Source organism: Rhyacophila brunnea, unplaced genomic scaffold (genome assembly GCF_057557595.1).
Source record: "Rhyacophila brunnea isolate RB1 unplaced genomic scaffold, BYU_Rbru_1.0 scaffold_23, whole genome shotgun sequence".
NCBI classification, from domain to species: domain Eukaryota; kingdom Metazoa; phylum Arthropoda; class Insecta; order Trichoptera; family Rhyacophilidae; genus Rhyacophila; species Rhyacophila brunnea.
The window spans coordinates 14,145,981-14,171,721 of NW_028232893.1; the positions used below are offsets into that span (position 1 = coordinate 14,145,981).

The 25,741-nt window shown below is 33.4% G+C and overlaps 1 protein-coding gene across 1 annotated transcript in view; it reads left to right on the forward strand.

Annotated features, from left to right (window-relative positions):
- Positions 1 to 14,199: 14,199 nt before the first annotated feature.
- Positions 14,200 to 25,741, forward strand: part of LOC147069571 (tetratricopeptide repeat protein 28) — a 135,767-nt gene continuing 124,225 nt past the window's right edge. The window contains 1 exon segment of the mRNA XM_085950487.1: positions 14,200 to 14,304. Within this exon segment, the coding sequence (XP_085806613.1) occupies positions 14,281 to 14,304 (24 nt within the window). The 5' untranslated portion in view covers positions 14,200 to 14,280.

The window sequence follows — 25,741 nt, forward strand, 5'->3', positions numbered from 1 at the left end:
CGGCGCCGCGCCAAGCCAGTTTCACGCTAGTTCTAGAACACTACTTACTGTCATTGGTCGACATGGCCTGATGTAGTAGATATTAAAAAAATCATAATAAACTATTTTTTTTTATTCAACGAATACGACACAATATTTTAGAATGTAACATTCTTAAATCTTATGTCAGATTCGTTGAATAAAAGAAATAGTTTATTAAATTATTATCAAGTCTAAGTACGACATAAAAAATAAATAATGAATTGATCCGCGACTTCGGTTAGTAATTAAGGAATTAATTGATATCTACCTTGATTTAATATACTAAAATTCATAGCCAACATTATAACGCAATTCGATAAGCATTGCATGTAATAACTAGGTACTAATTCGTAAGGTCGTAATTTAGTAAGATGTCCGTAGCTTAATTGTAAAAGCATACTGGCGCGAATCCAGTAGATACAGGTTCAAATCCCCTCGGGTGTCGTTTTTTTTCCTACAATTAATATATGCATGAGATGTTTTCAAATTATGTATATTCAAAAAAATATAAATTATTACAGGTAGGTACATAATATTATGACATGTTATTTTCAACTACTTATGTGTTATTATAATTTATACTTGCATGTCATTCTTTCAATAACATTTGGATATACAAAAACGCTTTGATGTTTGGATGAGCTATAAACATCTCATTATTTATTAATTAAATACTGTTGATCGTATCAAATTTAATCGTAATAATATACACATACAGTTGGATGGTGTGTTCTTTTTATAGTATTTATGTTTTGAATATGGAACCTTTTTATGCCTTACACTTCTTCTTTTTTTTTAACATACCATGAACATTACTAATTATAAATTTAAGACGTTCACAACATGACATTTAAAAACAAAGAAACAGTGTAAAGAATAAATAAATATATGCAGTATCATAAAAACAGTGTGAAAAGTGAAGTAAAAAGTACACAAATTATAAAAAAGTATAAATCATAAAGCACGGAAGCACACCGAATGAGCTAAGTGGAACGTATTTTAAGAATTTATTAAACAACGTATAACAATACTCATCTGAAATATCAACATCCGAAGCGATTTGGTTGAACAGAGTTATTGCCCTCCCAATTGGCATCACCAATGGCAGGTTAGTTCTGCTCCTCGGGAGAACAAACAACTGATGCTCCCAATTTCTAAGATAGTTATCAGGGACACACAAGTTAATACCTCCAAGAATGACATTCTCATTTACACCACGTATAAGTCGACAAAAATACGTGGCCAAATGTGTTGCTAGATTTCAAAATCAGCCAAGTCCACCTTTAGGTATTTTTGACTTTATTGTGAATTGGTGAAGACCTACTGCTTTCTAACATTTTTTCATTGTCGAAATGTGGAACGTATTAATTTTAAATATTCTATAATCGAAATAATATAAACTTTCACCGTCGTGACTATATACATACTTAAAAAAACAAAAAAGCTGTTTTTCTCCTATTCATCCATTATGGACTTGGCCGATTTTAAAATCTAGCGATACAAATATTGATATCTTCTAGCATGTAAACTAGAGTATGTATGCATACCTACTTCTGAAAATTAAATATATATGCTCACGCCTCATAAGAAATAGTTTTTTGAGAATAAAAAAAATCTTCAAACTGTGAGCCCCTATTTCAATCTCTTTGAGCTCCTACCTAATTACTTGATATTCGGTCCGGCATGCCTAGACACCTCATATATCCAAATACCGATATGATACATTTAAAAAGAATCACGTTTTGTTGTTGGGGAAAGGCTAATGTTATTACGCAGTAACGAGTCGTAATTATTGTGGCTACCCATCGCCAACAGGTTTAATCTTCTCTGAATGGAGTACGGCCGACTCAAAAACCACACGCCACTGACCCCACGCTGCGAGCCCAATTGGCTAACTCCACAATGCTTCTTATACCAGTATACGGTTAAAAACACAGGTCTATAGCATCGTCAGCTACTGCGTACACACTGTTGAACTTTCCTTAAATTTCTTATGGCTTCTTTGTATATTGCATCCGTGCGAGAGATGGGCCTAGAGTCTAGCTAGACTCTTCTCAACCATGCCTTGAGCACCATAACGACCTCGAGACAGTAGCTTTTGTTCTGGTATTTCCAATGATATTATTAATAGACAACGCACTCGATACAGTAGCTAGCAAGTAAATTCGTGCATAGCGATATTCACACATGTGTAGGTAGACGTCACGCAATTTCCATTATGCGATATCACGCATCGGGAATTTATAGCAATATCACCTTTATTGTAATGGCGTTAGAACAGTGTTTCTGTGTCAATGTTCATTTGAGCGAACCTGTTCGAACCGAACCATTCGGCAGACCGACAAAAAGCATCGGTAATTTATAGCAATATCACCTTTATTGTAATGGCGTTAGAACAGATTATGCCATTCGGCAGAATCGACAAAAAAGTGAGTGTCATTTTTTTTCCAGATGCTTCGTCCATATTAATGTCATTGGGTATTTCAGACTCAATTATGTATCTGTGAACTGCTGCATCAGTTTGGAGGAGTCTTTCTAATCTATAGTCTCCTGAGTGTCTTCTGTATGTCAAGCGTCGACGCTTAGCTGATGATTCTTCTTCATCCATGTTTCTATTTTTTATTGTTTGTATATGTTGCCATAGATTACAGTATGTTACAGTACCATATACCGTTAAGTACCCTTAAATTTCTTAGACAACACACTAATTTCTCAATATTCTAATTACTCGATATGCTATTACCACACTGTAAGCATCTAAAAAACCATTATGAGAGAATCGCTTGTTTTCTTACACGACACTATTAACGATTCTTTCATATTTTTTTTAAATTTATCTTTAATTTTAAGCTATCTCGCTCTATCTCTTGCACATTATCATATTATGTTTTCTCGTTATAGATAATTTAAGATAAATATATACCTTTAAAGTAATACATATTTCAAACACATATTAAAAACTAATCAATCTGTGATTATGTAGGTACCTGATATGTATGGTATTTGTGTAATACTGAACGTTAAACAATCGCTTAGCAGTGAGATTTGATACATACCGTTTCTACAAAAGAACTATAATATTATGTAGTTGCCTACTGCAGTACTAGTGTATAAAAAATAGTAGCAATGTTGCCAGTATAAAAATATCGAAGGTGTAAGCATAACGGCATTGTATGGAATGCGTTTAATTGACAAGTGCATTTCACTGGCAACACCACTGTGGATCAGTGGCTCTTAAAATGTTATGTATTTCTCACAACGGTTTCAAAATAATAGCTTTATATAAGCTGTAAAATTTAATATTGTCATTACCTACAGGTAATATAATATTACAACAAAATTGCAAGATTGTTGTTATTGCATTTGTATCAAAATTCACAAAATAATACATAGGTTTACATAAATTATTAGAATCAGTTTTGATTTTTTTCTATACTTTATCGCTGTCGTATTAATTTCGCTTTGCTCGTGATCATAACTCAATATCTTTTTTATTCAAAAAATACATAATTCACAATATTTGAGAATATAAGAGTTGTGTATCCTCTTGATAATAATATATGAATGCATCACGCATTTGAATGATGTTTATATGAGACACGTTCTAAAATTATTGACAGTAGGTATAAAAATTCACAAAAAGATTAATATTTTTTCCTGCGTCGTTATATGGGTTTATCACAAAGTAAAATATAGAACAAAAACGAATACTTATATAACAAAAGATCTTAACGTTTGCAGTATATACGCGGCAAATTTTCTTCGACATTAAAATGAATGGCACTTCGCCCTGCACCACACCTGGTCTTAATTGAGTAATCACGGGACCATACGTTTTACATTAAATTTTACCACGTTTTTATTAGTTCGTATTTTTGTTTGTCCGGTACAAATTTTTTCTTGTTTGTCCAAGATTTTTAACTAACTTCCCGACTAATTAACCATTTGAAACTTTTAGAATATATCAGAACACGACGACAATGCATTCTTTTAATACTTTTGGCCATCAATAAGCAGAATTGAATTCATTTTCAGTTATGTAATTCTGTTTTGTATGTTTCGGAAAAAAATCGTTAAAAGTAATATTTACTACTCACTATTATTGGTTGCTAAGTGGGTCCTAGCAACTAAATTATTAATATATACGTGCGTTACTATGTAAATCAATATAAAATCTCAAAATGACATTTCTGTCTTTTATAATATTTATTCAGTATTTCTATCAAGTACAGTAAAAAGTTTTTATTACTACATAGAATTGTCAAGTTTATATGATTCAACAGAAAATTTAAAAACGTTGTATATAAAAAGTTCTTTTTATCTTGTAATTATTTATGACTGAGAATGTCTCAGGAGGCAAAGACTTATGTCATCATGCACTCAAGTGTGATTTAACTGAATTTACACGACTTTATGATAAAAATCCCATGGGAGAGAAAAGCGCATAAAGCGAAATGTTGCCTATTTAAAAAAAATGTGTTATAAATACAATAAATACTAAGAAAAAAGATCTTCACGTTGACAGTACATACTATTATGCAACCGTCAAACGGTCCAATAGGCCCAACAGTTGGTTGAACCGACTTGAGTAGTTCTTCCCCGTCTGTAAAAAATAAAAAGAAATTCGACACATTTGCGTTTTCCCATCATTCAATAAATAAATATATTGACTCATTGAGAACCTCTGCTTTAAGTTCAATATACTAGAAATATACGCCGAGTCAGCATATTGACATTGTAGTAAGATAGTATGCGTAGGTATTTTATAGTGTGTACCACACTGCATTCCAAGCGAATGGATTTTATCGTGTTAAGCTTTACTACTGGTATCATATCTCTCAGCCTATAACTTCTACTGGATGAGTGTAAACCGACCTTTACGCCACCAAATAAATGTATTATTGTATTTTAATTACAGGATTTGTTTACAATTTCGTTCCTTCGTGGCTGAGGATCGTGACCACCTTGATATTCTGTCATCTTTTGAGCGATTGAAACTTTCCACCCCTCTCCATCTTCTGCTACTCTCAAGGCAGAGTAAAGGCAGTAACCAGTCAGTTCTTTCACTTTGTCGCTTCAATCTGCCAACGTGTCTCGCCAAAGTAGTATCTCTAAGTTATCTGGTCCGCGTCGAACAATAATGTCCAAAAACTGAAGAATATGTCTCAAAAATAGTGTCGAGAGCCGTTCCTTTATCTGCAATCTCTGGATGATTTACTGATGATTGGTCCTGTGGTCTGTCCTGAGAAATACAAACCATTCGACGCCAAAACCACGTTTTGAAGGTATTAATTGCCTTCCGTTCCTCTGCCTTCAGGATCCATGACTTGGCAAGGTACAAAAATATGGAGAACACTAATGAATGAGCATCATTTTCTTGGCATCTGCAATTCTCCGATCCTTCCATAATATAGTGGTACCTAAGACGTATAATCGCATATTTTTTGCAATATGTATGCATGCGCCTTCCTATCCCTGCTTCACATCCGCCTTCTCCACAAATATACAAACTCGTTCCCTGTTTCTAGGTTTTGAGGTATACTTGCTGCTGATAGAAGGTCAGGTCAGGTTAGGGACTCTCTTCCTCTACCCGGTGTACCAGCTATATGAGTTCTCTTTTATCAACATTGATTAGCGTGCTTTCATCTGCGAATCTTAAGTTGTTTATTGTCTGGTCACTAATAATATTATTATCCCGCTTTGTTCAAATCTCTTACTGAATCTTTCTCATGAATTTTCTCAGATAACCTAAAATTAGTTCTGTCGGTCACACAGAAGTAATTTCATGGTAAAATTACCCATTATACTGATAATGTATTATTAAAAGTCAATATGGGCTATGTCGTGTACAGTGTTTCATGTCTAATATATCACGTAAACGAAATTAACGGTTAAATTGTTGTTATTATGTGTCTCAGTGAAAACGCAACTTACCATTTAACAGCACGGCGCAGTGGCGAAGACTCAATACTGAACGATGAATTATTAAAGTTTACAGTTTACACTAACACACAGGGGCGGCTCTACCTTAAAGGTTCGTATGGACCATCCCCACTAGATATTCAAACGAGTTATTTTGATTCTAGATAATAGCAATAATTCTAGGTAATCAACAAATACCGGATTCTGGCAATTAATTTCACTTTGTATATTTATTTTAGAGACATTAATATTAGAAAAACAATGATATCTTCAGATGTAGCAAATGAATGTATCCTCGCAATTTGGTCGTATTATGGGGACCGTGAGAGTAAACAACAGGATTTTAAAAAGCCAAATATTGAAATAATAGCAACATAGTACGGATAGGAAACTTTTGTGCCATGAAAGATTCATGTTTTCGATTTGGGTTTTAAACGAATTTTTTTTCGGGTAGAAAACTGTAGAAAAAAATGTCTTGTCTTAGCCGACTCTCACATGTAAACTCGCTTCGTCTGCCGCACATACATCAAACTTTCTAGGAACGTCGTTCCGATGTTGCATATCTACTTCTCGCACATCTACTTAGCGACAGTCGCGCGTAACCTCTCGAAACGTATAATATATATATTTGAATGTGGCGACTGGCGAGCCGGGGTAAGAATGACCAATTTGTAGGTGTGCGTATGCGTTCTGGCGTCTTCGACTCGCAGCCCGAAACGCATGCGATGTTTTGACAGTAGCACTAGATGGTTTTACTAAAAGTAGCATTCGACCAATCCGCGGAAAAAGTGGGTTTATGTATTAATTATTCTCTGCACATATTAAAATTACCGATGAAAAGGGGTATGTTTTTCGCACCGGCTCTACAATCCGATATGTATATTGGCTGCAATGACAAACATCTGGAAAAAAAATGACACTCACTTTTTTGTCGGGTCTGCCGAATGGCATAATCTGTTCTAACGCCATTACAATAAAGGTGATATTGCTATAAATTCCCGATGCTTTTTGTCGGGTCTGCCGAATGGTTCGGTTCGAACGGGATCGCTCAAATTAACATTGACACTAGAAACGCTGTTCTAACGCCCTTACAATAAAGGTCATATTGCTATAAATTCCCGATGCGTGATATCGCATAATGGAAATTCCGTGACGTCTACCTATATATGTGCGAATGTCGCTATGAGCGAATTTGCTTGCTAGCTACTGTACTGAGTGCGTTGACTATTAATAATGTCATTGATTGGCCGCCTCAAAAGAAGTTTCCTACCATTTTTTTTGCAAGTAAATTGGTGTTAGCCACTTCTATGTACTGCATTTTTCAGACCTGGGATTAGAATCCAAGACCCACGACTTAACAAGCGAGACTTGATATTAAACTCGACTTTTAGATTGGGTATGTAAAATTGATCTGATTCAATGAACTTTTTAAAAATCTTGAGTGAATGTAATTACAGTAATATTCTTCAACCAATAATTGCGAGTTGGTAGTGTTACACCCCCGAATGGTCCCCATTTGGGGATGTCTCTGTGTATCTGGAGAGGCCCGAGTCAGTATCAAATCCAACAAATAGTAAGGGTTGATTGCGAAAATAATTAAATAATGTTAAACATCTGACCGGCAACATTGTTTGAATGCCGTTACAAAAAAATACGAACGGCAACGCCGCATTTGTACCGCTCGTAAGCGGTCGTTTGTTTTAGCGCGAGAGAAGCATTTTTGACAGCAACGCAGTAAGCAGTGTTAACCTCGCTATCCGTCAAAATTAAATTGAAAAGAATTTGTATAAAAATGTAACCATTTAGAATATATTAACGTAAATATACCTTGCCGTTTCCACCACAATTCCGGTGTGTTATTTGTCCACCTCCAAGTCCGAAATCCAGTCGAAAATCCATACAACAAAGCAAAGTGACAGAGTGTTTTCATATACGAAAATGGAGGGAAATGACAGTAGTGAGAGATTCAGTTTTAAAACATCGATATATAGATATTCCTAGTGAATATGTGGAATAATATTTCAGTTCATCACGAGGCGTCGATTTAATATGATTATTTGTATTCAGATGTATGGTCTACCTTTATTTGTAATATTTCTTTCAAAATACATGCCTTGATATGTGTACAGTTAGTAGGACGTCCTAAATTTCTCGCTATTAATTAATCAAACCAAACAGTGATCCGTTCCAATGCATTAGGTAATAACTATTCAAAAATAATTACCTTCGTTTTTAAACGGTAAAATTGCTTTTCAATTTAATATCTATGGCCGGTAAATTGTCTATCATTAAGATTAAAAGATAATAGAAAATCGTAAAATGAATACAGTTACTTAAAAGTTATTTCGTTAGCCCATAATCACATCTCAACTCAAGCAAGTGCGACTGGTTTTATATAGCCTTAATGTAAGTTGCTAACTTGGCAATTTTCTTGGCAGATCTAGCATTTTTCTTCCAGTAATCTGACACATAGCATTAAATCTGGCGTTTTTTGTCATATATTTTTATATAATACAGGTTGAAGTACCCGGCTTCGCACAGGGTCGCTTCGTGGATACATTTATCTTAGATATTATAAAATAATAATAAGTAATTATCTTTTTAATATTAAAATATCTGTGTAATACAATATAGCAATATGACAGTAATTCTAATAGGAGTAAAGGTCAAGCAAAATAACACTAAATTAAAATCGAATCCAAAATATGCAAACAAATCAAAATTGGATGAAACAAACAAACAACAAGCTTTGTATTTTATATAATACTAGTTAAGAAACCTTTGCAGGTGTGCGCACATCAACTGACAAAAATTTCATCGCAATCGGATGAATTGTATAGGAACGCATACGAATAGAAGAAGAAGATGATTTTCTAATTCATAAATCTTTGCAGGCGTGCGCACGACAACTCACCAAAGTTTCATCGCAATCGGATGAATGGTATAGGAACGCATACGGGACAGACAGACAGACAGTCATTTTTATATAAAAAAATATAGCCTATAACCTTCGCGCAAGTGCTAGCAATAAGTTGACAAAGTTTTATCGCAATCGGATGAACTGTATGGCAGCGCATAAAATACGAACAAGCAAACAAACAAATATTGATTTTTATATATTTCTTAAATAAATAATAGCTGAAGCATTGAAAGATGCTCCCATAAATAACATCATTCATCACAAGATTCGCGTAGCTTAATTGGAAAAGCATACTGGCGCGAATCCAGCAGATACAGGTTCAAGCCCCGTCGGGTGTCGTATTTTTTTCTACAAAAATATTTTTTCTAGTCTGTACATGCATGAGATGTTTTCAAATTATGTATATTCAGTATATAGAATGTAACATTCTAAAATGTTGTGTCTTATTTGTCGAATAAATAGAAATAGTTTATTAAATAATTATCAATTTAAGAAATTAATAGACAGCTCAGAAATCTGATTTTGACTGAATAGTTGTTATGCTTTTTTTTACAATTTTCGCTGAAAATCATAATATGGACCTCCACAGGCTGTAAGTTGTCTCAACAGATTGTTGAGAAATGGACGTTAGTTACTTGCTCAACCTATTAGGTTCATACTCTGGATTCAAACACACATATAAATAACAAAATGTGAATTTTTTCCATACCCAGGATTCGTTCCCGGGACCCTCAAAGCCAACCCAGTAACCGCTCGGTCATCGTGGGCGTTTAAATGTTTAAATAATTAGAAACTAGTTTGTTGAAGTATTGATTTCATAAGTTCATAGTTTATTTAAAAAAAACTTTAGTTCAATCGAAATGTAAACATTTGGCAGTTGAGCATACGAAAATAACAAACAATTAATTATTGGCAAGACAAAACTGATCTATTGTATGAAATGTGAGAAAAAATTCTAAAAATAAAATATTTATCTAACATAATAAGAATATTACTTTCTTAAATTTTGTGAATTATTTGTTGATAAAAAAATTGTTTAAAGACATAACTAAGTAGTGATTGATATTTTCGTTGAACTGCCATATTGTCTTTCCGTCATCGTGAATAATACAATGTTTGAGACTTTCACGATTGTTTTTTATCGTAATAGATTTTTGGGTTTCCACCGTAAAATAAATTTTAATTTTTAAAGTACGTTCCAATTATTGGATAGTGGTGATCTCAGTTCTGACTTCAGTTGTTAACCAATTTGATTTGGTCCATCTATAAGTAGACTTCCGAATTAAACATTGCTTGAAACGGTATCAGCAATTCGCAATAACAGGTAGATCGATATGTTTTTTAATCATTGTGGTAAGGCCGCATAAAAAACATAATCACATGAAATTTGACCACAAATCAGTATTGTTACATTCTTTCTTGGCATTGATTATTGTTTATTGTGCTTCGTTTTGTGGTTCAGTGGTAGCTAGTATATTCTGGACACAGTTGTTGAAATCTATTGTCACAGTAAAAAGTTGCAAGCAAACGTTAGGTTAGGTTAGGTTAAAGGTAGATTGATTAATTGACTCTTAATATCGGGGTGTGTGATCGCGCTGTCCCATGGATTATGTTAATATTTTCGGAAAATTATCGATCGCTTCGGTTCGTAAAATTTTCTATTTCTAGCACTGTAATTAGGGCGCCAAGTTCGATCTAAATACGTACATGAAGAAATACTGCATATCTAAAGAAAAAATTGTATTTTCAATAGTTTATACTTATTAATAAAATTATTAAACGATAAATCCCATATTAATCTAATTAATATAAACAAAAAAGTAGAGATATGGTATTTTCTAACAATGGAGACTCGTGATCTATATTTGCAGGGACAGAGAAATAATTATAAAAAGCATTAAAAATGCGTGGATACTCATTTTAAGTTCTTTGATATTCACTGATTGTATTAAAATTCCAAATGAAAATACTTAAGACACTGAATTTAAAGTTGGGTGCCATCCGAGCGGCATCCGCCAAGGTAAATTATTTATCAAAGAGATCCTTCCACGTGTGAAGTCAGGTTTAAAGTGGCCGAGTCAAAACAATGTGTGTACTTTTGTCACACCCAGGATTCGAACCTAAGATGAATATTTGTTTTTTATCAGTCATAATGGACTATTTTATAAAAATACTCACTGATCCACTTTTTTACTTCAATTTTTTGATTGTCCAGGTATGAATTTTTTACACGATTTTTAAAACAGTTTTAGGCCCACTCTCTAAGAGTCATTTGAGTCATCAGACATTCACAGTGGATGATAATTATTATTCATGATTCATTTCAGACGAATCATAATATTTATTTTACTACTCAACGGAAATGTATAAGAGATGCATAATTGGCCCATAAAAAGTCAACAATGGACGCCATGCGATTTTTTTGTGTCTGCAAAATAAAATTATATACCGCGAATGAATTCAGTTGACACAAAAAAATGTCGCAAGAGGAAATAAGCAATTATGTTTGGATTTGTCTTTGTTTTAGTATTGAGGGTAATAATTTTGAGATATTAAAACTCAGGTCATGAATTATTATAAAACAAAGTATGATTAATATATAAAGAATTTTATTTCTGAGTCATTAAACTACTGAAAATTAAATAGTCAATTTATATAATGTTGGTCGTTATAATATATACTAGAAAATACCGGTCAACATTCTCATACGTGTTCTCCCTGTCTCCTTCTCTCTCATACGTTCACGCATGTTCTGTCTTACTGTCTTTATTCTGGTGTCACAGGCTCAATTATTTGTCTGTAAGCTGGTGCATCAGCCTGGTCGAGTCTTTGGAGAGTCTCCGGACTTTGCCCAGCACGCAATCGCTGAACTCGTCCATTTGTCAAATGGCGTCAATTAGCTGATGGTACTACATCTTTTCCCCATTTTAATACGTGACAAGTGGTAAGGGGAAAGGCAAAGTTCTTCTTCATCCATAATGTATATTTTTTGCTTGATTGTGTATGTTTCCATAGGTTACATTAGGTTACAACACCCTACCCCTAATATAATTGGATAACACGCTAATTTCTCGACACTCCACCAGGGCTCGAAATGGATCGGAACGCACAAGAGCGCCGTTCCGGTTCATGAAATCCATAAAATTATAGTTCCGTCTCGTGGAAATATTAATTTGACCGTCTGAGCTAGATATTTCATATACTAAAAAAACACGTATTTTTATAAATCACATTTACAATAATTAATGGGGTAGATATTTTCGTAAAATTATCGAGCGCTCCGGTTCGTAAAATTTTCCATTTCGAGCGCTGCTGACTCCACTCGATATCATATTACCGCACTGTAAGCATCATTTTGTGAAACTATTATGATAGCATCCTTTGTTTTCTTTCACGATTAGATGACTGTGAAGTTAAAGTATAAAAAATGGCTGCACAGCACACGTTTATTCTAAAATATGAATTATTTAAAAAAAAATGTAAAGGTTAATAGTTTATTATATTATGTACTAAAATGGTATGAAAATCTGATGTCATAAATATATATAAATCAAAATAAATACAAAAGTCAGAAAAATGGATAGTGGTTGTAAAATAATATAACATAAGCTTAAGAATATTTTATAATATGTTTTAAAGTGTGTCATTTAAATGAAACACACATTATTTGTTTTACTTGTATTGTATGCTCTGAATGTCATTAAATCATAAGCCAAAACTGACTTCAAAGTCTTGGTCGATGGATTATTAACCTGTTTTGTGGGCATAGCTAAAATCTTATGAAAACCTGACGCCTAAGTTAGCAGTTTTACATAATAAAAAAAATTCATTGCCATTATTAACAAAATTTCAGAATACTTCACTTAGTTTGAAATCGTTCATTCAATGTTAATAGTAGGAGCTGTAAGCTTAATTCACTAAAACTAGGGATGAATGGAAATACTAATCCCGGTATTCGTAAAATTATTGAAAAAAAAAACAGAAGTAGGAATCTACTAATAAATATAATAATTGTAAAATCTCTTTAAAATATTAATATTGTATAGCATGTGTCGTTGCTGGTCACCAAGAATGATAAAAGGCCACGGAAGTAAACCAGACATCGCATAACCTGATAAATGTTAATTAATACATTTGTTTCCACTGTCAATATGTACCAAATATATCGGTATTGTTTTATTTTTAAAACCGGTATTTCGGTATCTAAAAATACTGGGATACCGGTATTGCAATCCTTAGCCAGAACTGCAATTCGTTTGTGTTCAAGTCCAATTTTTGTCGAATAGTCTTTTTAGTCAATTCTAGGCATATTATCTCGTGGGTTACTGCCAAAAGTTGGTAAGTCGATGATTTAAGTATTTTGAGTTAACAACGGAGTATGTGTCTATGTACATGTAGGTATGCTAGAATAAAAATTTAAGGTCATTCTATATATAAAACATGCACATAATTTACAAAGAAATTAGCATTATTCCCGATTTTAGAGGGCAAGTCAAACTTAAAATTGCAATTAGTCCATAACATGATTTTTAGACTTAAGCGTCAATTACATTTCTTTTTTTGTTGAGTTTCTTTACCAGCTGTTTGTTGGCGAATTTACAATCTGCCTGTAAAATCGCCCAGTGTAATCATCGAACAAGCTAACAAGCAGGTTGTAAACACTCTACCGAGAAAAGTTGAAAGCCGGTCAACTTTATACGCTACACGCCGGCGTGTGGGCCTTCTGCGCAGTAGAGCGCAGTAGCAACCTCCCGGTAAAAAACGAACTACGTTCTGTCAAAATAGTCGCTGACTTGTGGCTTCTCGGCGAATAGAAAGTTTTGTGTGTAATCATCAAATCGCAGTAGCTGAATCGCCCGCTTTTAAATTTGCCAATAAACAGCTCGTAAAGAAGCTCAATGTAATTGACGCTTTACCAACTTTTTGGCAGTAACCCCACGAAATGTGTTACTGAGGCTTTTCCAATATATTTATATGCAATTTTACCATTAATATTTCGGATGCACTTTCATATGTTCAGGCTCCATATTATGTAATGAAAGTTTTTTGGAGTGTTTTTGGCCCAGTTATCATTCGCCTGTCATGATGTCTGCTTTACAAAACTGATTATAATTAAATAAAATGTGTATTACCTGATTACCATATGAAGTCTAACTACGTGTTGTCTTTTTGTTTCAGATGTCATAAATGTCAAACAACAAAACAACCCAAGAACACAAACAAAGAAGATGTTAAAAATATTATTTTATCTTGTCGACCGTGAGACAAGCTCTCTTTAAAATGCAAATTATATTCAGTGGGTGTAACTTATAAATAAATTTAAAAAATGAGGTGCAGTGTTTTAAAAATAAATAATGAAAATAATAGTATTGTGACAGTTCAATTTTTGACTGAGCCTTAAAAATAGCTGACGGAAAATGTCGCAGAGAGATTTTTCTGAGGTAAGAATTTATTTCATATCTTAATATTATATTTCAGAGAATTGTCATTACATTATATTATAATATGTATATTTCTATGGATTTATCTGGTTACATGTAAATTGTACGTATTCAGGGCACGAAATGGACCGAAACACACCGGAGCGCCGTTCCTGTTCGTCCTGAGCTGGATAGCTATATATCTAACACACTTATTTTTATGAAAAAAAAACACATAAACTTTGATAACTTTACTATGTAAAAATCTTCAGAAAACTGTCATGCGCTCCGGTTCGTAAATTTTTCCATTTCGAGCGCTGAACGTATTACATTTCACCGTAGCACAGTTTTGCCGTGAGCTTTTTTATTGGAAAGAGATGACCGTATCTATAATAGCACCGACATGAAAAAATTAAACTTTGTTCGTGGAGAATTACAGACAATAATATTCCAATTTTATTAGATTAGATATAAACATTAATTTGATATTGTTTCAAATATCTGATAATAATGCTATCATTATTGTTATCTGATATTAAATTTGAATGTTCGATTTGATATTTTACTTAAGGGCGGACGTGCTCAGCGTAGGTCAAAATTGAACTTTTATTGCATTTTTTCTTTTCATTTCTTAAACGTTGTAGATAATCTATTAATCTACTATTTATTTTAAACATTTGATGACTGCATAAAGTATTTTTATTACATAAAATAGTATTCTTTTAAACATCTCGCTCTAATGTTTTAGAATATAGTCATATTTCAGTACATGCATGTGCAGTGGTGTTAAGATTTTTTACATTTATTATTTTTTAAACGCATTTATAAAACCATTATTATAATTTATGTTGACATTATTATAGGGAAATATTTACGATAAAAAATTATATTGATAATCTCTGTGATCCCAAATTTGACAAGAATTAGGCATTTTATTATTCAAAAAATGGGCAAGATTAACGCAGTTGAAGATAATTCTAAAGATACTAATTATAAGTTATATCTTTGACTATTCAAGTGTAATAAACATCCTACGAATAATGATTGCTTTATAATAATTATGGTCCTAAGAATAAGGTAGTGTTTTTTTGAAATACGCCATTTCTTTTGGTTTTCCCCAGTGGTTAAGCTACAACATACGGCCGTAGCCATAAATTGACAAATTAAAACTAAAGTAGGGAGTAATATCATGTTAACGTGCGTGTTTGAACATGTACCGTTTAAAAAAATCGGTTAGATTACGCTGAGCATGTCCCCCCTTAACCTAACCTAATAAATAGTCCAGTATATCGGCTATTTTCAAAATTTGTTTGCCGCTGGCTTCCTGTAAACCGACAAGAACCTTGTTTTATTTAGACGTTAATTTTATCTCAGTACTATACAACCCAAAGACGTTGTACGGTCTTTAATATACGACCAAATATTACGGATACAACATTTCTCGGAGTAGTGTGATACGGCGAACTGCATACGTACAAGTTACCGGATACGCTACAAATGTCCTACTAATAAAAATTGGCTAGCATTGATAAGGTTTAGCAAGTAAGTAAAACACCCATTTATCGTGAAAACAAACCTCCACTTTGTGGAGTCCCATATGACCTTATTAAGATCGAACATGGTCATAAAAAATATACTGAATAATATTTATTTAAACATTACTACATATAAATTTTGGCTACAGTAGCAATTTATGTTGACTTCATATTAAACAATTGTTAAGCCAACCGTTGTATAAAAATATTAGTTAAATTTTATATACATAATAATTATTACAATCTGTTAATTCAACTGAGCAGTAAAACAACCAACACACCTATGGAATTTACGTCTTTATTGTTCGAAATTAATTCCCACGATATATTATTACTTCTCTGTTAATTCTGTGTTATACCACGTTAATCAATTATCTTTAAAATTAATCATGTTTCGTTGACCCAGCCAACCCAGACCGAAAAGTGAAATGTCATCTAACATGACGTAAGATGCTATTAACGCTTCGAATACCACATGGGTAGTGATAACAAATCACTTATCACCAGAGTTATTTCCAAAAACATAACATGTATCTATAATTGAAGGCGTCCCCGGAAAAGGGGTCTATATAATACATCATGTCAAAAAGTGATTTTATTGACTAAAACATTGGAAAGTTTTATTATTTTAACTGCCACACTTTTTGAGATATTAGCAACACTAAAATGCTTACCGTACAAAAGGGGTCTATATGTTTATTTCATTATCCAAAATAAAAAAATTAAAAATTATTAATGATAAAGAGTGTTTTCATGAACATAATTATCATTACAGATGTAACTCAAAAAGTCTGCATGATCGAATACAACGTTTTTTCCTGTCCTGAACAATTTTGTTTTTGCATATAGACCCGTTTTCCGGGGACGCCTTCAATTATCTATGACGTGTACACTTTAAATAAAATGGAAAGGTAATAGGTAAAATTTGGTGTTATGGAGTTACGTAGTTGGAATAGATCTGCAGTAGCAACGTTATACAATCTATAATATCGCGCAATATTGGGTATTGTCAAAAGGAGGCCTTCGTAGTCCTAGGCGCTGGCCTTTCATCCGGGGACTCCTGGTTTGATTCCCGGTGAGGTCACCACAATATTTACGTGATTTTCTCAAAGCCTGGGTGTTTGTGATTGTTTTCTATTAATACCAATTATATTACTACGGACTCATGTCCTGTTGTCGTGTTAAAAAATATAATACTAAACAGATTAAATGCTAAAGCTATGAAACAAGACTTTGAAGCTAATTTCGGTTGACGACTCAATTTTCAGGCTATAAAATGCATGAAATACAAAGCCCGTGTACAAAAATAGTGCACACTAAACTCTTTCAATAATACGTATTTGTTTTCATTGAACTAAGTCTATAATTTACAGATAGTATTGAGTAGTTATTTAAATTAATTAAAACCTACATAGACCAAGCCATTATTACATAATAGTCAAAAAATAGTTGTCTATCTATAACATATCTAAAATTATACCATTAAATCATAAATAATTTTAGATATTTTATAGATATAAGAATATTTTTTTATTGATTATGGTTTGGTTAGGCAGTACTTAATGAATTTTAAGAAACTATCCCCATCTGTAATATGTATTCTTAATTCAACAAAAACGAATAAGTATGAATGAACAATAAAATTGTGCACTATTTTGTCGAATCGCCCATAACATAGCAAAACTATTATGGTTTGGCTTAGGCAAGGTTTGTCAAAAAATAATCATCTATCTATAAAGTATCTAAAATTATTAGTTACTAGCTGAAGTACCCGGCTTCGCACAGGGTCGCTTCGTGGTTATATTTATCTTAGATATTTAAAAAATAATAAGAGGTAATTATTTTTTTAATATTAAAATATCTGTGTAATACAATATGGCGATATGAAAATAATTCTAATAGGAGTAAAGGTCAAACAAAAGAACACTAAATTAAAATCGAATCCAAAATATGCAAACGTTATTAATGTTATTAATATGGAGTAAAAAACCAAAATTGGATGGAACAAACAAACAACAAACTTTGTATTTTATATAATACTAATTTAGAAACCTTTGCAGGTGTGCGCACAACTTCTGACAAAAGTTTCATCGCAATCGGATGAATGGTATAAGAACTCATACGAATAGAAGAATATGATGATTTTCTAATTCAGAAATCTTCGTGGGCATGCGCACGACAACTCACCAAAGTTTCATTGTAAACGGATGAACCGTATAGGAACGCATACGAATAGAAGAAGAAGATGGTTGTACTAATTCAGAAACCTTTGCGGGCGTGCGCACAACAACTTGTCAAAATTTAATCGCAATCAGATGAATGGTATAAGAACGCATACGAATAGAAGAAGATAGAATAGATAAAAAGAAGAAGACATGGTTGTATCAATTCAGAAACCTTTGCGGGCGTGAGCATAATACTTAATCAAAATTTCATTGCAATCGGATGAATGGTATAGAAACGCATACGAATAGAAGAAGAAGAAGATGGTTGTACTAATTCAGAAACCTTCGCGGGCGTGCGCACAACAACTGGTCAAAATGTCATTGCAATCGGATGAATAGTATAAGAACGCATACGAATAGAAGAAAAAGAAGAAGAAAATAGTTGTATCAATTCATAAACCTTTGCGGGCGTGAGCACAACACTTGATCAAAATTTCATTGCAATCGGATGAATGGTATAGGAACGCATACGAATAGAAGAAGATAGAATAGATGAAAAAGAAATGGTTGTATCAATTCAGAAACCTTTGCGGGCGTGAGCATAATACTTTTCATTGCAATCGGATGAATGGTATAGGAACGCATACGAATAGAAGAAGAAGAAGACGGTTGTACTAATTCAGAAACCTTTGCGGGCGTGCGCACAACAACTGGTCAAAATGTCATCGCAATCGGATGAATAGTATAAGAACGCATATGAATAGAAGAATAAGAAGACGCTTGTACTAATTCAGAAACCTTCGCGGGCGTGCGCACAACAACTGGTCAAAATGTCATCGCAATCGGATGGATAGTATAAGAACGCATACGAATAGAAGAAGATAGAATAGAAGAAAAAGAAGAAGAAAATAGTTGTATCAATTCAGAAACCTTTGCGGGTGTTACCACAACAACTGATGAAAGTTTCATCGCAATCAGATGAATGGTATAGGAACCATACGAATAAAAGAAAATAGAATGAAGAAGAAGAAGAAGATGATGATTTTTCTAATTTAGAAATCTTCATGGGAGTGCATACAACCACTTACCAAAATTTCATCGCAATCGGATGAATGGTATAGGAACGCATACGTGACAGACAGACATTCATTTTTATATATTAGTATAGCCTATACTCTTCGCGCAAGTGCAAGCAATAAGTTGACAAAGTTTTATCGCAATCGGATGAACAGTATGGCTGCGCAATAAATACGAACAAACAAACACACAGACAAACAAACAAATATTAATTTTTTTATATTAGATTAATTATAATTAGTCCAAAGAAACAAATAAGTATAATTGACAAAGTTTAGTGTGCACTATTTATGTTGGATCTCAACAGCCTACGTCCACCCTACGTTACTGTTCATAGCCCCCACATCCTGAAGCGGGCCCCCAGCCTTCAATATTTGACGGACCCCCCAACCTATCACTAAGATTAAGAGGAGTGTAATGTTCTATAGTAGTGTTTCCCAAATAATATTCCGCGGAACTCCGTATATTTTTTAATGTGAAAATGAAAATAAAGGGTTATTCCATGTATTTTTTAGCTATTTTTGAATCGATTCTTGACTCAGGATCATATTATCAAGCACTGATGGCGACCCTTTTTTGTGATAGCCAAGTTACATGTGACCCTTCGCCATTTTGGATAAATATTCATTTTTATTAGTCAGCAAACACACTAAATGTAATAATAAAATAAATTTCTATCCATCTTATGGCGCCTTTTTTACTATTAGAGCTTATAAATTTACGGTATATTTATCTCACTTAATTGGTTGACCTGCGACTCCGGGCCCCTCCTAAGCCCGGGCCCCCAGGCTAAAGCCCTGTCAGCCCCCCCTTTGTGGAAGCCATGCTACTGGTATACCCAGTCATCTATTTCATTTTGCAGGAGTTATATTGTTATGGTTATATCAAGGCGGTGTTTTAGAACGTAGAAAACAGCTTCTCTGGCGAAACTCGTTGCCATTAAGGCACTTTAAATCGGTGATTAGAAGGGATTGCTTCACTCCATACCTGCGAAACGTAATTATCATTCGCTCATCTGTGCACCGCGTTTGCTGCCACAATATTCATTCTAATCTAATCACTTTAATATGTAAAGTGAAGTGGGCTATTCATCTCAACTAACTCTGCGTTACTCGAAGCATTTTGAATCGACACATTGCCGCCTTATATTATATCGACTGTTAAAAGGCAAAAGGACATAACCCACATGAATCATATTTTACAGGAGACACAAAAACGTTTTTGATATGATTTTAGATCAAAGTAAAAATATAATAATTACAAGTTAAAAAGAACTTTTTATATACAACGTTTTTAAATTTTCTGTTGAACCATATAAACTTGACTTGACTAGCTTAAACGATCAAAAAAAATTGTACTTGACATGTCATATTGATTTCCATAGTAACGCACGTATATATTAATAACTTAGTTGCTAGGACCCCAGACCCCTAGCAACAAATAATGGTGTCGAAATAACTTTTCATACAAAACAGAATTAACTGAAAATGAATTCAATTCTACGTAAAGATGGTTAAACGTATTAAAAAATGCATTGGCATCGTGTTCTGATATATTCTAAAAGTTTAAAATGTCTAGCTAGTCGGGAAGTTAGTTAAAAATCGATTGCAAGATTTGTACCGAACAAAGAACCACCGGACAAATAAGAATGCGAGCTAAGAAAAACGTTGTAAAATAGACATAAACTTGAAATGCTATCGCGCCACTTTACGCCACAAGTCTCGTACGTCCTGACATGTGTGACCTGCAGCAAGTAATTGCTTTCGTAGCACCGGTGCAGGGTGAGAGAGGGTCAGCCACGGCAACAGAACCCCTTTATACCACAAGGGTATGGAGTGTCGAAATCTTTCGTGGCTTCCTGAACACATTGATGTTAATGTTTGAGTTTTTTAACTTTGAGCGTAGCAACCTTAGTCCTGTGTATCTTTTCCCAGGGCATTCCCGGCCTAAAACTGAACTAGATGCTTCACATCGCCACCATAGGGTCACGTGATACGCTCGATTGAGACCGAGTGTGGTGCGTGGCGGGTTTTGGTTTGGAGGGATCAACTTCAATGTTCCCACCAAACTATAGCTGCCCCGCACAACACCCGGTCTTAATCATGACATCACGGGAGCCTACGTTTGGTGTAAAGCATCAGTATTTTTTATGACTGGGAATGCCTAATGATTTAAGTGGCCATGCATTCAAAATGTACTTTAACTGAATTTACATGACTTTAAATTAAAAGTGCCTATTGCAAAATTTAAAAAAAATGGTAAACAACAAAAGCTATTATAAAACTGACAAAAAATGTAATTAAAGATATCGTCACTTTGACAGTATGACGCCATAATTATTTTAAATGCAACAAAATTAGCCTTTGTTAGAAACTAGGTTGAACGGTCTGATGGGCTCAACAGCTGGTTAAACCCATTTAGGACATTCTCAGAGTTTGCATCCTGTATTTATTTTCTTCGCCACGGACATGTAGAATGGGTAGCGAGACCTAGCTCATAGAGCCTGCCAGTGAAACCATCATGTCCAGTCAACCACGTGAAGAGTGAATTCGTGAATTCTTAAATCACCGGACTATTGTGTCCGCTCACGCGTTCAAGTGTTTGTAACACGGTCGTACCAATGAACCACTAAAATTTGGCGGAAACATCGATTCTCAAACCTCAAAAGTCGAGGCCTTTGAAGCTTAATCTTTGAAACGTGGTACATTTGGTGTTTTATTTTCCCAATTTATTATTAATTATTGAGTTAAAAGAAAAAACCTCAAAAAATGACGGTTAAGTCTTTTTCTCACTTCAATTCCTCCTTCACAAGCTAAATTTATATAATAATCCGGCATTTACTGTTTACGTCCTTTGGACACAACGTGTATTTATTCGTATATAATATTACTATCCAATAAAACTTATTTCGAAAAAACTGAAGGCCAAATCCTTTTGCCTTTTTTCTGTCGATATGTTTGGTTGTGCGATAAGAGGTAATATAGAATTCATACCACATTATTCTTCTTTCTTTCGTTCGTTTTTACGAGAAATGTATGTCAGCCACTTGCTCAACCTATTAGGTCCATACTCTGACTCATACACAAATTGAAAAACAATATGTATACTTGCCTGATCCAGGATTCGAATTTGGGACCCACGACGGCCGTACAGGCCGACGTTTAAGCCGCGCAGCAATCATGGGAGTGTCATACTATATTTATTTTCGTAAATTATTTTTTTTATTCAACGAACATTTTCACAAGATTTGAGAATTTAGCGTTTTTCATATTGAGCATACATAAATATTAGAAAACTCCTCATATTATATAAACACACATTCAGCGTCTTCCGTGGTGCAGTGGGTAAGGCACTGGCCTTCCGCTCGAGAGTTCTGGGTTCGATTCCCGGTGAGGACACAATGTTTATGTGTTTTTCTCAAAGCCTGGGTGTTTGTGATTGTTCAAAATTACTAACAACCACCTTGTACGAAAAAGCAAGGACATGGTTATTAATAATTCTAAAAAAAAAACACACATTCAAGAAAAATCTTTGAAACGAATAAATAACATTTTTGAGAATGCGTCCATGTACACGTTATCTAACAGTATATTATAGTCGTACTCGCGTCCGTTCGCGAACGTGTAATTACTCAAATATCTGAAGATAATCTTAATCCATAAAACCTTATTATGAATTATTTCGCTCGAGCGAGCTGGGGAAGTGTTTCCTGCGAAAATTAATAGCCATCGATTATACTTCAATGGATAATCACGACTTTTGGTACTTGCCCCCTTACATCGTATATGCGATTTAACCCTTTATGTGGCTATTCTGAAATTAATTGAGCTTTGCCTTGCGGCATACCGATATCTATTTGGTACTATAAATAAATATTTTTTATTAAAATATGCTTTATAATATAAGATAAATGTTGCTGGTGAATGAGGGGGTTGCTTTATTTCCAGGAAAGCTTGCTTTTCATATAATTTTTTAAAAAACCTTAATAATATTTTTACATTTTATGGAAATAAATAGGCACATGCAATATATTTTTATTGCAATATTGAATAGTAGTATTGTTAAATTGGTAATAACAATAAATCAATGTAAGTATATTGTTTACGTTGGCAGCTTTGAATGCATTGTTTATAAATAAAGATGAAAATGGCGACCTGCTGTTACTTCTGCAGTGTAATTTCCAACATTGAATAATGGTTATTCATCCAAACACATATTTTCATCTTATACAAAACATAATATATCAAATTTGTAAAACTAATATAAGAAGTTCCTTAGCAAATGTATCTATCTCATCGCACAAATATGAAGCTTGCTACAAATACATATATATTGCGAAATTACTTCAGGCTAATTTGATCTATGGACAGTTTCTTTAGCTTCACGTCATGATTCTTAATGCCAACATTTTTAAGGCTTTTAACACTGCGTTTTTAATACAGTGCAACCCTGGTAAATAAATCGTAAAGCTCACATAAGCTTACCTTCGTCTTCTTCTTTCACTCTGTCACGACCCAATATTGGGGCATAGGGCAAGCACAAGTTCGCGCCACTTCCTTCGGTCCACCGCCAACTTTTGCGCCTCCCGCCATGTGAAACCTGCAGCACGTATGTCGCTTACCTAGTGTAGTATAAATGAATCTCCAATGCAAAATAACGTCGAACTAATTTAATCATTAGCCTTTGTATCATGAACTCATAATAATAACCGAGAATTAACGTAAACATACATATTTGCATTGACGTCCCTAGACAAATTTCTGCCCCTAGGGAGCGCGAAAATCCCGCCCCATCTGTATACAGTATATTTTATTATCCTTTCATGACTCCAATATCTAACAAATCTATTGTATGGATACATTAGTAACAAAATATATAGGTAGGTATACCACTAAAACATACAAAATTAAATTTAGATATAAAAAGTGAATAAATATACTTACCCAAGTCTGAGGTTCTATGTGGTACATATTTTACATACATTTGCTTTGTACCATTAAATTTAGCAATAAACAGATTTATTATTTCCACACCATTTTTACTATGCTATTATTGTAAGCATGTAAACAAAATAATTGTAGCTATGTCTATATATACCAAATGATTCTCCTCGATTTGCCGCCCTTCGAGTAACTGCCGCCCCCAAGCGACGCTCAATCTGCCTACCCCCACGGGACGTCACTGCATATTTGACAGCAACATATTTCATCAAGTATTCCAACTTATAATACATTAACGTTCAATATTCATAGATTCATTTCAATTACCTTTTTTACAAAACAAAACTTACGTACGTAATATCGGTATGACGTATTGAAAGGGTTAAAATTCCATTTTTAAATCATCCTTTCAAAATTCGAACACGAGAAAAACTAGTACCTACTTACGTTGCATATCAGATCTGGTACCCTTAATAATAATATTGTTAAAACTTCTTTTTGTATCGTTAAAAGCTTAAAATTAATCAAATCTTTTGTTTCAAGGGATACTCCACCGTAATTAGCTGCAATCTGCACGTATCGCGTATTATAACTTTGACAAGGAATATGGTAAAACACGTCAGCTTATTGGGTAGAGATAAATTATCGATCGGAGGTGAACCATAGGCCATTATAGCTGTTAATATTATAATCATAGTGTATTGATAGGTTGCTATTCATCCTTGTGTTACATCAAAACATTATTAAATACAATTATTTACCACATAAAATTTTGTTATATTATAATAAATGATTTTCATATGTAAAGGTGATTTCCTTTGGCCTTTTGACTGAAGTTTTCTATGTTTCAGCAGTCGTTTCACCAAGCGCATAATACGATTTTTTTCTCTCTGATTTAAAGTATAATAATAATTTAAATACAATAGTGTGATAAGTCGAAACACGTCCAATTCAATACGATCATAAGTCAAAAACCCGCTTACATTTTTCACAGTCAGCCTAATAATAGATATCATAATATGTCAAAAACACATTTTTTTAAACCAATTCAATAATGGCATAACTCAAAAACAAATTTACTTTTCACAAACAATTAAGTAATTATATCATTATATCAAAAACCTAATCATTTTTCCCAGTCAATTCAATAAAGTCAAACTTTTCACAGTTAATTCGATATTGACTTAATTTAAAAAAAAACATGTAGTTTTAACAGTCAATTTAATAATAACATAAATCAAAACATCATTATTATTACTCAGAGTAACTTAATTTTATTTCCGCAAAGATATAGGTACACAATGTCTCAACAGTATGTAGCTAAATATTATAATGTTTTAAATATCGATTTCATAACTTAAAATAGTGATTAGGTATGACCGGTTTTTTATAATACAATTTGTACCGTAAGTTTAATTGGTAAACCATTCGCCCGGCATGCAATCGATGTAGTTTTAAAATGATATACTTACACTTTTTTAAGATTTTTTCTAATGGAATAATATACTTAAAATTATGCATTTCTAATAGAGTGATACAGTATTAAATATTTGCTTAATGAAGTTTATGCGAATAAAACACATATCCTAAAAATACTGAATCCCTTGAAAATACATATAACTATATAAGTACATTTTTACATAGTATTTATTACATAATCTAATATAGTGCATTTAATTTCTACAATCAATCAATACAAGCCTATTTCGTACTTTCGCAGTTAATGATATATGTAATTAAA